The sequence below is a fragment of the Bactrocera neohumeralis genome, unplaced genomic scaffold, assembly GCF_024586455.1.
Source record: "Bactrocera neohumeralis isolate Rockhampton unplaced genomic scaffold, APGP_CSIRO_Bneo_wtdbg2-racon-allhic-juicebox.fasta_v2 ctg2173, whole genome shotgun sequence".
In the NCBI taxonomy this organism is placed as follows: domain Eukaryota; kingdom Metazoa; phylum Arthropoda; class Insecta; order Diptera; family Tephritidae; genus Bactrocera; species Bactrocera neohumeralis.
Window position 1 is genome coordinate 7,755 of NW_026090015.1, and position 12,304 is coordinate 20,058.

General features: G+C 39.1%; 1 protein-coding gene across 1 annotated transcript; it reads right to left on the minus strand.

Moving 5' to 3' along the window:
* Window positions 1-1,722: 1,722 nt before the first annotated feature.
* LOC126766698 (uncharacterized) lies at window positions 1,723-5,537 on the minus strand. The gene is made up of 3 exons (XM_050484431.1): window positions 5,369-5,537; window positions 4,591-5,086; window positions 1,723-4,492 (listed from the first exon to the last, which is right to left on the minus strand). Exons 1-3 carry the CDS (start codon window positions 5,423-5,425, stop codon window positions 1,728-1,730), a joined length of 3,318 nt encoding a protein of 1,105 aa, XP_050340388.1. The 5' UTR covers window positions 5,426-5,537; the 3' UTR covers window positions 1,723-1,727.
* Between the last annotated feature and the right edge of the window lie 6,767 nt (window positions 5,538-12,304).

Below are 12,304 nucleotides of genomic sequence, written 5' to 3' on the forward strand. Positions count from 1 at the left end.
GATAATAACTGCTGCTAGCAGCAGAGCTCTCAGAATAGATGCGTTGACAGAACAGCAGCAATGGTGCAGCGACCAAGCGGGCGACGCTTTCAAGTGCCGGCAGAGCTATGAACGTTCAGCTGAGCAGAGCGGTAAAGGCGCTGACCTATGCTGAGTATGCGATGATCTGCTAACAAAGGCAGCGAATGCAACTCCGTTAACCAAAATATTCCAAACGGTGATTTAGCGAATTATGTATGCATGTAATTGGATAAACGTATGTATAATGATAAAGTAATTTGTTTTTATACGTACGCTTTCCAATGAGCGGTAATTTCAGCAGCAGTAGAAATGCTTAAAATCTCACCAGACAAATCATCCGATCGCAAACCAGTTATGTGCAAATAAACTGAAATCAGTCCAGGGACCCACCAACAATTTTGAATGTAATTTATGCACTGATTACTTCACTATGTATTTGTTGGATGTGTATATATATTTTTCAATTCAAGTGATGCAATTTATTTATTAGGAACCACAATTAGAGTTTTTTCACAGTTTGCACGAGAAATTAAACTTATTTTACACTGCCCCACGTTGGGCGCCAAAATGTTGGAGCAAGAAGCGTTTTTCTTACTTTATTTATTATTTTAAAAATGCGGGGGTGTAAAACAAATTAAAGTGCAGTGTGCTCCTGTTCACGGTTCCTTAGCGAGTGATTTATTTTCAAAGTTGTTCATATGTATATACATAATTGCTCTTTAGAAGATTTGAGTATTGACATAAGTAAAGAAAATTATGAGTACAATAGGTGTATGTATGTATACATGTGTGTACAAATGTAAGTAAGCGTAAGCAATTGAGTTATTAACAAGCAATGAGATGAAGAGAGATTTATAATAACAATATGTTGCTTTTATCCGGAGCACGGGTCACTGTCATTAGGGTGACCCATTGATAAACGGCAGATGGAATTGATATTAAACCACCGGAAGTATCAAGCAGAATTGACTCATTTGCAATTCTTAGCGCAGACGATGTAAAATGTCTTCGACAATGTAATTTTTGTTCGTATACCATAATTGAAGCGGATTTGAAGGTTGATATGTCGAAATGCTGGCTTGCTTCTAAAATTGTACACACCGTACGCGCGCTCTAGAAAGCAACTAATAGCCTCTATACCCTTCACTGCTTCTCTCTATTCTAATGCTTTTTGATAAACTTTATTTTTAGTTTTATGTTCTGGCGCATAAATAAATAATGTTGATGGTTTTCCGACACGGGAACAGGCTACATATAATTGGCCATGTGCAAAACATGGATTTTCTAGGTTGATGCCACATACACTTAGTGACTGCCCTTGCGATTTATTTATAGACATTGCAAATGCAAGCCGCACTGGAAACTGTAAACGTTTAAAGCTGAATGGTATGTCGTTCGGTATCATAGGGATGCGTGGGATTAAAACATCTTCGCCTTTGTACTTCCCTTTCAAAATTGTGGCTTCGATGACGTTGTTCAATAATTTCTTCACCGCAAGCCGGGTACCATTACACAGACGTGGCGGGTTTATGTTCCGTAACATAATAATTACTGATCCGATTTTTAATTGCAGATTATGAGGTGGTAAGCCGGGCAATTCCAGCGAATTTAAAAATTCTGTTGGATAATTGACAACTTCATCTTCATTAGTAATGGAATCAACTGATTTGTAATTCTTCAATTCGCCAGCTATTTTCTCATTCACATCAACATTTTTTGCGGCCAATACATATAACACGTTCGCTTAACCAAATGTGATTTACGTAATTTTGAGCAATGTTTGGGAAAACCATCTCCATGAGTTCGGTCTTTGATTCACAAAAGTTACAAAAATTGGTAGGGAATGTAATGTATCCAGATGATGTATCAACAGCAATAATACCATTACCAATATCGAGCAGTTGTTTGGAAAACACTTCTCCAGACTGGTCTTCCTGTAATTCGACTCTCATGTTTATACTTAATTTAAGTGTTTTAATGTATTTCCATAAAATGGACGACTTCAAACAGGCATTCAGTTCATCAGCTGGCGTTGAGCGTGGAACAACTGGCAATATTTGTCGAAAATCACCTGCCAATAGTATCATTGCACCACCAAACCGGTTTTTGTTATTTCGTAAATCTTGCATCGAGCGATCTAATGCCTCCAAAGATTTTTTGTGTGCCATCGTACATTCATCCCAAATGATCAGTCTTGTTTGCTGCAGCACTTTGGCCATCGCAGAATTCCTCGAAAGGTTGCAAGTTGGAGTTTCATTAATTTGAAGGTTTAACGGCAGCTTGAGAGCTGAATGAGCTGTTCGACCGCCTTCCAACAATGTAGCTGCAATACCTGATGAAGCTAGGGCTAGTGCAATTCCATTTTGCGACCGAATTGTTGCCAAAATCAATGATAACAAAAAAGTTTTCCCAGTTCCACCGGGAGCATCTAAAAAATAAAATCCGCCAGTTCCATCGTTCATTACTTTCATGAGCGTATCGTAAGCATATTTTTGTTGTTGATTTAAAAGGGGAACTGTTCTATCAACCATTTCTCGTAATGTTTCGGAATCGTATTGGGCTTCGCGTCTCAATTCTTGATCAAATGAGTCGAACATTGGGCGATTGGGTCCTATCATTCCTATTTGAATTAATACTTTGTTGGTAAGCATCAAGCACATGTCCTCAATTAAAATTAATGCTTCATTGTGAATTTCTTCGTTCATTTGCAAATCTGCATTTGATGTTCTAAGACGCATCTGATGCAATATATCTTCCGCCATATGATCTTTGTATTTATGCCATAAATCAGTCGGTGCTGATGGGAAGCATGTAGACAAAATTATAGAAAATAATGTTCGTATTTGTTTAGCATTTGACGAAATCACAGCATCTTCAAGAGTCTGGTCCCAATGAGTGTCATTCTCTAACAATCCCAAATGTTGACAGGCTTCTCTGTATGTGTCACACAATACACCATTAACAGTTCGCAGATGTTGGAATGATGTTGGACCACGAACATTGACTAACAATAAACGCAAATAAAAACACTCGTCTTGACTGGGATGGACTGCATAAATACGGCCTAGTGCATCGGTGGAAAATACTTGTGGGTAATCTGAAACTGGCTGTCCTCGTTTTCGTCGTTGAAATTTTTTAGATGATTGATTCCAGATATAATATCTTGGCATTTCGGAGTAAAGTAGCGTTCTGGCAAAATCATCATTCTGGCACATTTCAAAGAAGCTGGTTAATGTTGTCGATGGTGGCCTGTCAACTCGTTGTAATACGTTTGCATCTGTAAAATACACCCGTTGACCATTTTCCAAATGTACGGCCAAGTGAACAACAGTAGGATGTCGTTCATGTATTGGAAACGAAAATATACGCCACATGCCTTCGTTACTACTAACATAGCGGCCCATTTGATATTGAGTGACTTCATCATTTGAATTTTCGGCAGCAACTCCGAAGACAGCCATGTCACTACCTTTGTTCACGTACTTGCAAATATATTTAATAGATTTTACGGAATGGCAAAATTCGACGTTTATGTGTGCTTTATATGCCTTGCAGAGTAATGGCGAAAACGGAACAACCCAACGATTATCAACTTCAATGTCCTGTCGATTTACTTTGACTATTGTTGACTTTCCATTGTCATCAATGGATCGGCGGCGATAAAGTGGATATCCATCATTTCCAGTAATAGTTTCTGATACTAATTGTCTTGGGTAGCGTTTTGAACATTTTCCTTCAACCATACACGGAGAAATTGGATTTAATATTCCACATGGACCATGTATCATATTTTTTGTAATAACCTCATGTAACAGTGGGTCTTCATTATTATCGGGAATTTCTGCTGATATCACATTATCAATTTCATTCGGTCTTATCCTCTCAACCAACCAAATGAGGATATGTGCATGTGGCAATCCGCGTTTTTGCCACTCAATTGAGTACATCCAACAACGCGTCTCGCCGAACACGCGATGCTTAACAATAAAATCCATGAGTGATTTTAATTTCATTTTGAACACCCTTGCAGTGATATCGTGGCGATCAATAGGTGATTGGCTAGTAAATAATTCTTGTTGAATTTCTGTCCACTTTGGATTGCATGTGAATGTGATAAACAAATCTGGTGTGCCATAATGTCGTACATAGGACATAGCATCTTGAGCATATTCATGCATATGTCGCGGGCTTCCGACGTATGTTGCTGGGAGAATAGTTGTTCTGCCAACATTCTGTGCATTTCCATCAGCATTAATGGCATCCCGAAGATGAATATATTCCTCGGAACGGAGTTTTGCCTGGTTCAACCTGATAAATGTCAATCGTTCAGTTTCAATTTTCACATACATATCCACAGCATATTGGTGAAATAGACGCCGACACTTTAAGATGTGATTGTCCTCATTTTCCCGAACCATCAGTCTGTATGAATAATAATTCATTGAACTAACTTTTTTGTTCGTTTCAGCACCTATAAACAATTTTTTTTGTTATTAATTTGATAATATAAATTTTAAGTTAGTAAACATATATTTTAATGTGGTAAACATATATTGTCAATTAATTTACCTGTAACTGGATTTATCATCTTATTTGAAAAATGATAGCCGTCTTCACCTTGCCAAAATAGGATAGGATATTGTAAGGCATCATATGATCGATGTGTTTCAGACACACGCTGAAGTTGATCGTTCCGTCGAAGTAAAACAATGTCTCGGTTTTCTAAATTTTCTCCCACGACGACAATAGCCACTTCATCAATTGTTGGCGCATTAAAACGTCCAGCATGTTGTCCTGCAGGCGCCTTATCGGCTCTGATGACAATTTTATGATTATCTGATGGCATGCGGTCTAATGCAGTTGTGAATAATGCAACTAATTCATTGTGTTGATGGAAAAATGTTTGAAGTTGTTCCACAATGGATCTTTTCACTGAGTTGTTGTGTGCGCAACGCTGATCGACTTCTCTTGCTGAATCGCCCATAAAATATATTTGCAAAAATTTATAGTCTTCATCAGGCATTGGCAATAAGGAACCTGTTCGATGATATATTTGACCCTGAATCTGCAAGAATATAAATATGTATGTATTTAGGTAATTGTATAGCAAATTGTTTGTACCACCATGTGGCTCGCAAAATACTCCCAAAATACTTTATAGATCATTTCAAATTAAAACTAAATCTCAACATTGAACAGTAGCCTTCCATGGCAGTTTTAGGTAGCAGGCTTTACCAAGTATTGGAGCACTTTGTAAACACATCTACACAACACTGGCTCAACATATTTTGCATCAGCTATATGGTTGAAAAACTAAATAAAGTTGTTTGCCATTATACTTATATACCTTGAAAGTAGGCATAAAATTGTCTCCAATAACTTTTGTTGCGCCAAATGATGTCATTTGAAAGCAATTATTGTATTGCTGGATATGAGTCAAAAAATGATTAGAATCTGGCCCATTTCCGGAAACCAATGAATGTAGTGGCTCTGGTGGTGGTACCAATGGCGTCAATTTGACTTGGCCGCTGGCGCAACACAATCGAGGGGATTCATTTTTGAATTTCAATGCATTGCAATGTGGACATACAATATTCATTGGTCCAATAGCAACAATTTGCTCTGAACTGTAATCAATTGCCACATTATAGCAAAATGCAGCTCTGTGGGGATTAAACACAACATTTCTTTGTTGATTTTGATTTCTTTGTAGTTCATTTCTTTGATTTGTTCTTATATTTCTTTGACTTGCCGTATTTCGAATTCTGCGGCCTAAGTTTGTACGTCTGGTTAAAAACGAAAATCCAACTGAAAATAAAATGATCTCATATTTTTTCTGTTTAACCATGTATACCAAATTGTAATATTGTGTAGTCAGCAAAAGTTACCAAAAATCGATATAAGGTGAATTTAACTTACCGTGATTAATAAACACTTATTAGCAAACAAAAAACTTCTTAGTCTTTAAAACAAAACGAACTTTATCAAAAACTTAATAAAATTTACATGAAAACCGATTACCACAATTTTTGTTTTTTTTAATTGAATGACGTTGACATTTAAATTGAATTACGTTTACATTCGTTACGCGCGTTTTTTAAAATATGCAAAATGAAATGTATATTTTTCAATCTTTCTGAGAGATTTTCTTAATATTTTTTTCCATAAGAACCTTGTAAAGAGTATTAGAAAACTACAAAAAAACAAGTAAGGAAGGGCTAAGTTCGGGTGTCACCGAGCATTTTATACTCTCGCATGATAAAGTGATAATCGAGATTTCATTATCTGTCATTTACATATTTTTCAAAATAAATTTGTGTAAAGTTTTATTCCGCTATCATCATTGGTTCCTAATGTATGTACTCGTATTATACAGAAAAGTTGTATATTTGCGAAAAAGATAAAAGACGCGTGCGTTCGGTTATAAGGTTCAATTACAATTCCTTTCTTTATTTTAGCAACTAGATGACTTAGCCTAAATCTTAAAGCTAACGGGAAAAAACAGTTGGAATGGAAGTATACAGGTATGTACAAAAAGAGGTGAGTAGTTCATTTTGTTAACTTATAGTAATAGATTAAGGTAAGTATATATAACATTATTAGGGTAAGTATACAATACTAATATAATTCAATATTTATAATTTTTTATAATTCATTTTTCTACAATTCATATATTATTTTTATTTTAGGTATAAATTTGTCGCTTGACGCAACACCGGCCACCTTGACAGGATCAGATTCCTTCAATATCCAGTGGAAGGACAGCCAGTTTGTGGATGGGGCGCTTAATCGTGCCCGTCTTGGTTGCTACTTCTGCGACTCGCACCTTGCCGTCTTGCCCTTCGACGGTTGCGACGACGCGCCCTAGTACCCACTGCTGCGGCGGCACGTTGTCCTCGTGGACGAGAACGAGGTCGTTGAGCTGCATATTGCGTTTGGGGTGCAGCCACTTGTTGCGCTCCTGAAGGCCCGTCAGGTATACTTTGGACCACTGTCGCCAGAACTGTTGCTTGAGACAGCAAACAAGTTGCCATCTCTCGCAACAACGAACTGGGTCCACTGGCACCTTCTCTGGGGGTAATGCCCGCAGGGAGCATCCTATTAATAGATGCGCTGGTGTTAACGCCTCGCCGTCGTTGGGATCTTGGCTCAGAGGTACTAGGGGGCGAGAGTTGAGGATGGCCTCCACTTCGGCCAACACTGTTGCTAACTCCTCTGCTGTGAGTAGCGCGCTGCCGGTTACCCGAACGATGTGGTGTTTGGCGGACTTCACCGCGGCTTCCCATAATCCGCCGAAGTGCGGCGCCCGCGGTGGTATAAAGATGAAGCTGCACCCTTCGTCTGCTGCGAATCTCTTCAGTTCTGGACCCATTGCCAGAAACGCCTCCTTCAATTCGCGCAGCTTGCGATCGGCGCCGACGAAATTGGTGGCGTTGTCGCTGAATATCTTCGTCGGGATTCCTCGGCGTCCAATGAACCTTTTTAGGGCGAAAATAAATGAATTAGAAGATAGGTCCGAAACTAATTCTAAATGTACTGCTTTTGAAGTAAAGCAAACGAAAACTGCAATATATGTTTTTACGGGTGGTCGACCGCGTATTTTTAACGTTGTGTATATCGGACCACAAAAATCTACGCCACATATAAGAAAGGGCCGTAGTGCTCGAAGTCTTTCGACTGGCAAATTTCCCATTATTTGGTTTTGCAACTTCGGCTTGTAATGAAAACAATGTATACAGTTTCTTACGGTTCTACTGCAAGCTTCTCGGGCATTAATTAGCCATATGCGTTCTCGAAGAAGCGCAACCAACGCTTTAGCCCCAGCGTGGTGATTTCGAATGTGCAGGAACCGTAAATACGTTGTAACGAAGTGCGAACTTTTATTTAATAAAAGCGGAAATTTGGCATCGTATGGGAGAGGTGCATTTAATAAGCGACCTCCTACTCGGATTAATTTGAACGACAGCGTCTTATCCGAGTATTCATGCAAAAACGGGTTGAGTTTTTGCAAGTTTGCGGGTAGGGTGGTACCTTTATGCAATTTTTGAATAACATCCGAAAATTCTGAATGTTGGACCACCTGTGCAATTTTTAGAAAGCTCAAGTTTAGCTCTTCTGAAGTCAGATCTTGGCCTCTGGAGGATTTTGGTGGTCGCCTGATCCATCGTAATATATATGCGACCACACGAAGCAATTTTTTATGAGAAGAGAATTTTTCAATAAGGTCCAATATTGAGTTTTTCTCAGCAGTCGAAATTAATGTAAATGTATTTTTCTTCTTCTCTAATGCTTCGTCTTCTGGTGAGAGCTGGAAGTGGTTATTAATTGGCCATAATGCAGGGTCTTCTAGGAGGAACTGTGGACCGCCAAACCATATCGAATTATTCAATTCGTCCACGTTACAACCCCGAGACACTTGATCCGCAGGATTTTGTTTCGTTGGCACATGTCGCCAATGTACTTTGTCAGTCAACTCTTGAATTTCGGACACTCTGTTTGCGACGAAGGTTTGTAGTGAAGATGGATGTGTTTTAATCCAATGTAAAACGATTTCAGAGTCTGTCCAAAATGTAATATTTTCGAAATGTCGACTCAACATAGGCGCAACTCTTGACCATAATTTCGAAAGAAGATGTGCTGCCGAGAGCTCAAGACGCGGAAGAGATTTGGTCTTCAGCGGAGCCACTCTAGACTTTGCAGTAAGCAGCATGCATTTAATACCACTAGCAGATTGGCTTCGTATGTATATGCAGCATCCGTACGCCCTTATTGAGGCGTCGGAGAAGCCATGTATTTGGCAGATGGCACTCGACTCAACGTTTACGTAACGAGGAATGCTTATCGATGAGAGCTGCATTAGGTTGGCTTTAAAGTTCTGCCAGCTAGTGTCAAGGCGCAATGGAATCGACTCATCCCAATCTAGTTTTTGGATCCAAAGCTCTTGCAATAAGATTTTCGCTTTGGTAACTAGTGGGGCTAGTAATCCAAGAGGATCAAAAAGGCGAGCAGAAACTGACAATATATTTCTTTTAGTAGCTCGCAGATCATTAAAATTGTCATCTAAAACAAAGCGAAACAAATCCTCTTTCGGCAACCAATGGATTCCTAACGTTTTAGTGGAACTTTTGTCATTGAAGCTTAATGACTTTTCAGTGCAATCACTGTCGAAAAATTTAGGGTGGTTCGAAAACCACTTCGTTAAGGTGAATCCTGCCGAGTTTAATATTTTATTTACCTCACTTCTCAAAAGATCTAGAGACTCAAAATTTTCGGACCCTGTTAATAAATCATCAACATAAAAGTCTCTTTTGATGGCCAATGAACCGAGTGGATATTTCATTGTATTGGCATCACTGAGCATTTGCAAACACCGTGTTGCGAGAAATGGAGCAGGCGCAGTGCCGTATGTTACGGTGTTAAGACGAAAAATTTGAATTTGCTCAGAAGGATGCTCTCTCCACACAATGAGTTGACAATTTCTGTCTTCTTCATGCATAATTATTTGACGATACATTTTAGTAATGTCCGCTGTTAGTGCATACTTATGTAAGCGAAAACGAAGAAGAGTTGAGTATAACTCTTCTTGGATGGTTGGACCTACCATCAAAAGTTCATTCAACGCTATTTGAGTTGAAGATCGACTCGAGGCATCAAATACAACACGTAATTTGGTTGTTGTGCTCTCGGGCCTTAAAACGCATTGATGCGGAATGAAGTAGTGTGGCTCACTCGGGATCTTATTGTTCGTTGGGCTCATGTGACCCAATGCTCTATATTCATTCATAAAGTCCAGATACATTTTACGAAGTTCTGGATCTTTTAATGTCCTTCTCTCCAGGGCCTGAAACCGCCGAACTGCGGTTTCATAGGAGTGACCGAGTAACTTACGGTCAGCTTTAAAAGGCATTCTTACTTGAAGCCGTCCTGAAGGCAATACTTGAGTTGTATTTACGAAAAATTTTTCACACTCTTGTTGCTCTTGTGTGAATTTAATGCCATTCGATTCTGAAGGTAATTCTTCTAGAGCCCAAAACCTTTGAACTACTGAATCTATTGACGTTAAGTCTTCTTCAGCTTGGCATAATGTGCTATGTAATCTGGGAGGAGAACTTATATTACTGGCGTATTTGCCAGATACTATCCATCCTAAAAGGGTTTTTTGAAGTGTTGGTTGGTTAGGACCATTTTTAATTTGGCCAACAGCTAAAAGCTCGAAAAATGTTTCAGCACCCAATAGGATATCCACTTTTTAGATTTGTGGAATTCTGGGTCCGCCAATTCAATATTGTGCGGAATTTTCCAGCCACTAACATTGATGTTATGGTCTGGATGATTTGCCGAAATGCATCGCATTACCCAGAATTCCGCCGAAAATTCAAAATTATTTAACCGCGACTTGACAAATGCGGTTAGTTTTGACCCCACTTTTGTATTGGAATTGCCAATTCCTATCACGCTTAATGTTTTGTGCTGACGTCGAATCCGCAACTTCTGTGCCAAGTCCTCCGTCATAAAGTTGACCTGGGAGCCTGAGTCCAGCAAGGCTCTCGCAGGCAGGTAATCTCCGCAGCTGGTCCTCACTAGAATTACTGCTGTTGCCAACATGACCCGATCCGGCATACTGGCTGTATGCATGGCATGTGTGGTTGATGGTTGCGGATGAGGTGCAGCGGGGAACGAGACTGGATATTGGTGCAACAGTGTGTGATGCGATCGATTGCACACACGACATCGATCCGTTCTGCATTTGGAAACGGTATGTCCCTTACGCAAGCAATTTATGCATAAGGGTACCGATTTGACAAACTCGAACCTCTGTTGCACCGGAAGAGCCTTGAAAGTAGGGCAGGCAGTTAGATGGTGATCCCTCGATTTGCATTGTTGGCAAAGAGGCTGCCTCGTATTTGCTGCAACTAGCGCCGATTTGGTCCTATCCATTTGTTGTTGCTTCCCATGACTCGTACTGCTTGTTGATATGGGCTTCGTCCTTGAATTTGATGCTCCTTCCGCTGATAGCTGCTGGAATCGGAAATCATAAAGCAATATTTGTCATTCATTTTGAACAAACACATATACATAGGTACGCGCATAAATAGTATCATAACAAGTAAGGAAGGGCTAAGTTCGCGTGTCAACGAACATTTTATACTCTCGCATGATAAAGTGATAATCGAGATTTCATAATACGTCATTTACATATTTTTCAAATACCGTATTTGTGTAAAGTTTTATTCCGCTATCATCATTGGTTCCTAATGTACATATTTATTACACAGAGAAGGCATCAGATGGAATTCAAAAGAGCGTTATATTGGAAGAAGGCGTGGTTGCAAACCGATTTCACCCATATTTCGTACATGTCATCATGGTGTTAAGAAAATATTATGCACCGAATTTCATTGAAATCGGTCTAGTAGCTCATGAGATATTATTTTAGGTCCATAAGTGGGCGACGCCACGCCCATTTTCAATTTTTAAAAAAAGCTTGGGTGCAGCTTCCTTCTGCAAGTTCTTCCGTAAAATTTAGTGTTTCTGACGTTTTTTGTTAGTCGGTTAACGCACTTTTAGTGATTTTCAACATAACCTTTGTATGGGAGGTGGGCGTGGTTATTATCCGATTTCTTCCATTTTTGTACTGTATATGGAAATGCCTGAAGGAAACGACTCTATGGAGTTTGGTTGACTTAGCTATAGTAGTTTCTGAGATATGGTCATAAAACTTAGTAGGGGGCGGGGCACGCCCACTTTTCCATTAAAATTACGTCCAAATATGCCCCTCTCTATTGCGATCCTTTGTGCCAAATTTCACCTTAATATCTTTATTTGTGGCTTAGTTATGACACTTTATAGGTTTTCGGTTTTCGCCATTTTGTGGGCGTGGCATTGGGCCGATTTTGCATACATACATATGTAAGTAAAAATGATTGTTTGTGTGTTAGTAACGCTAACGCTCGAGAACGGCGGAACCAATCCTCATGAAATCAGAAGTTGTGCGCTGTGGATCTGGAAAGGGTTAGATATAAAAAAACCATATACATACTTTTCATAAGGAAAAGTCGAAAAATTGGAAATTTCCAAAAAGTGACTTTTCATACAATTATTTTTTGTTTTGTTTTTCAATATTTTGATTTGTAAATTATTTGAATCGTTCAATTTCGGTCGCTTGCTTTTTTATTCCGGCTATTTAATAGAAAAATTATTGAAAATTATTCAGTGAAAACTTTATTTGTGTTTCAACCGAAGTGATCAATTACAGATAGAAATTTGTTACGAAGCAACGAAG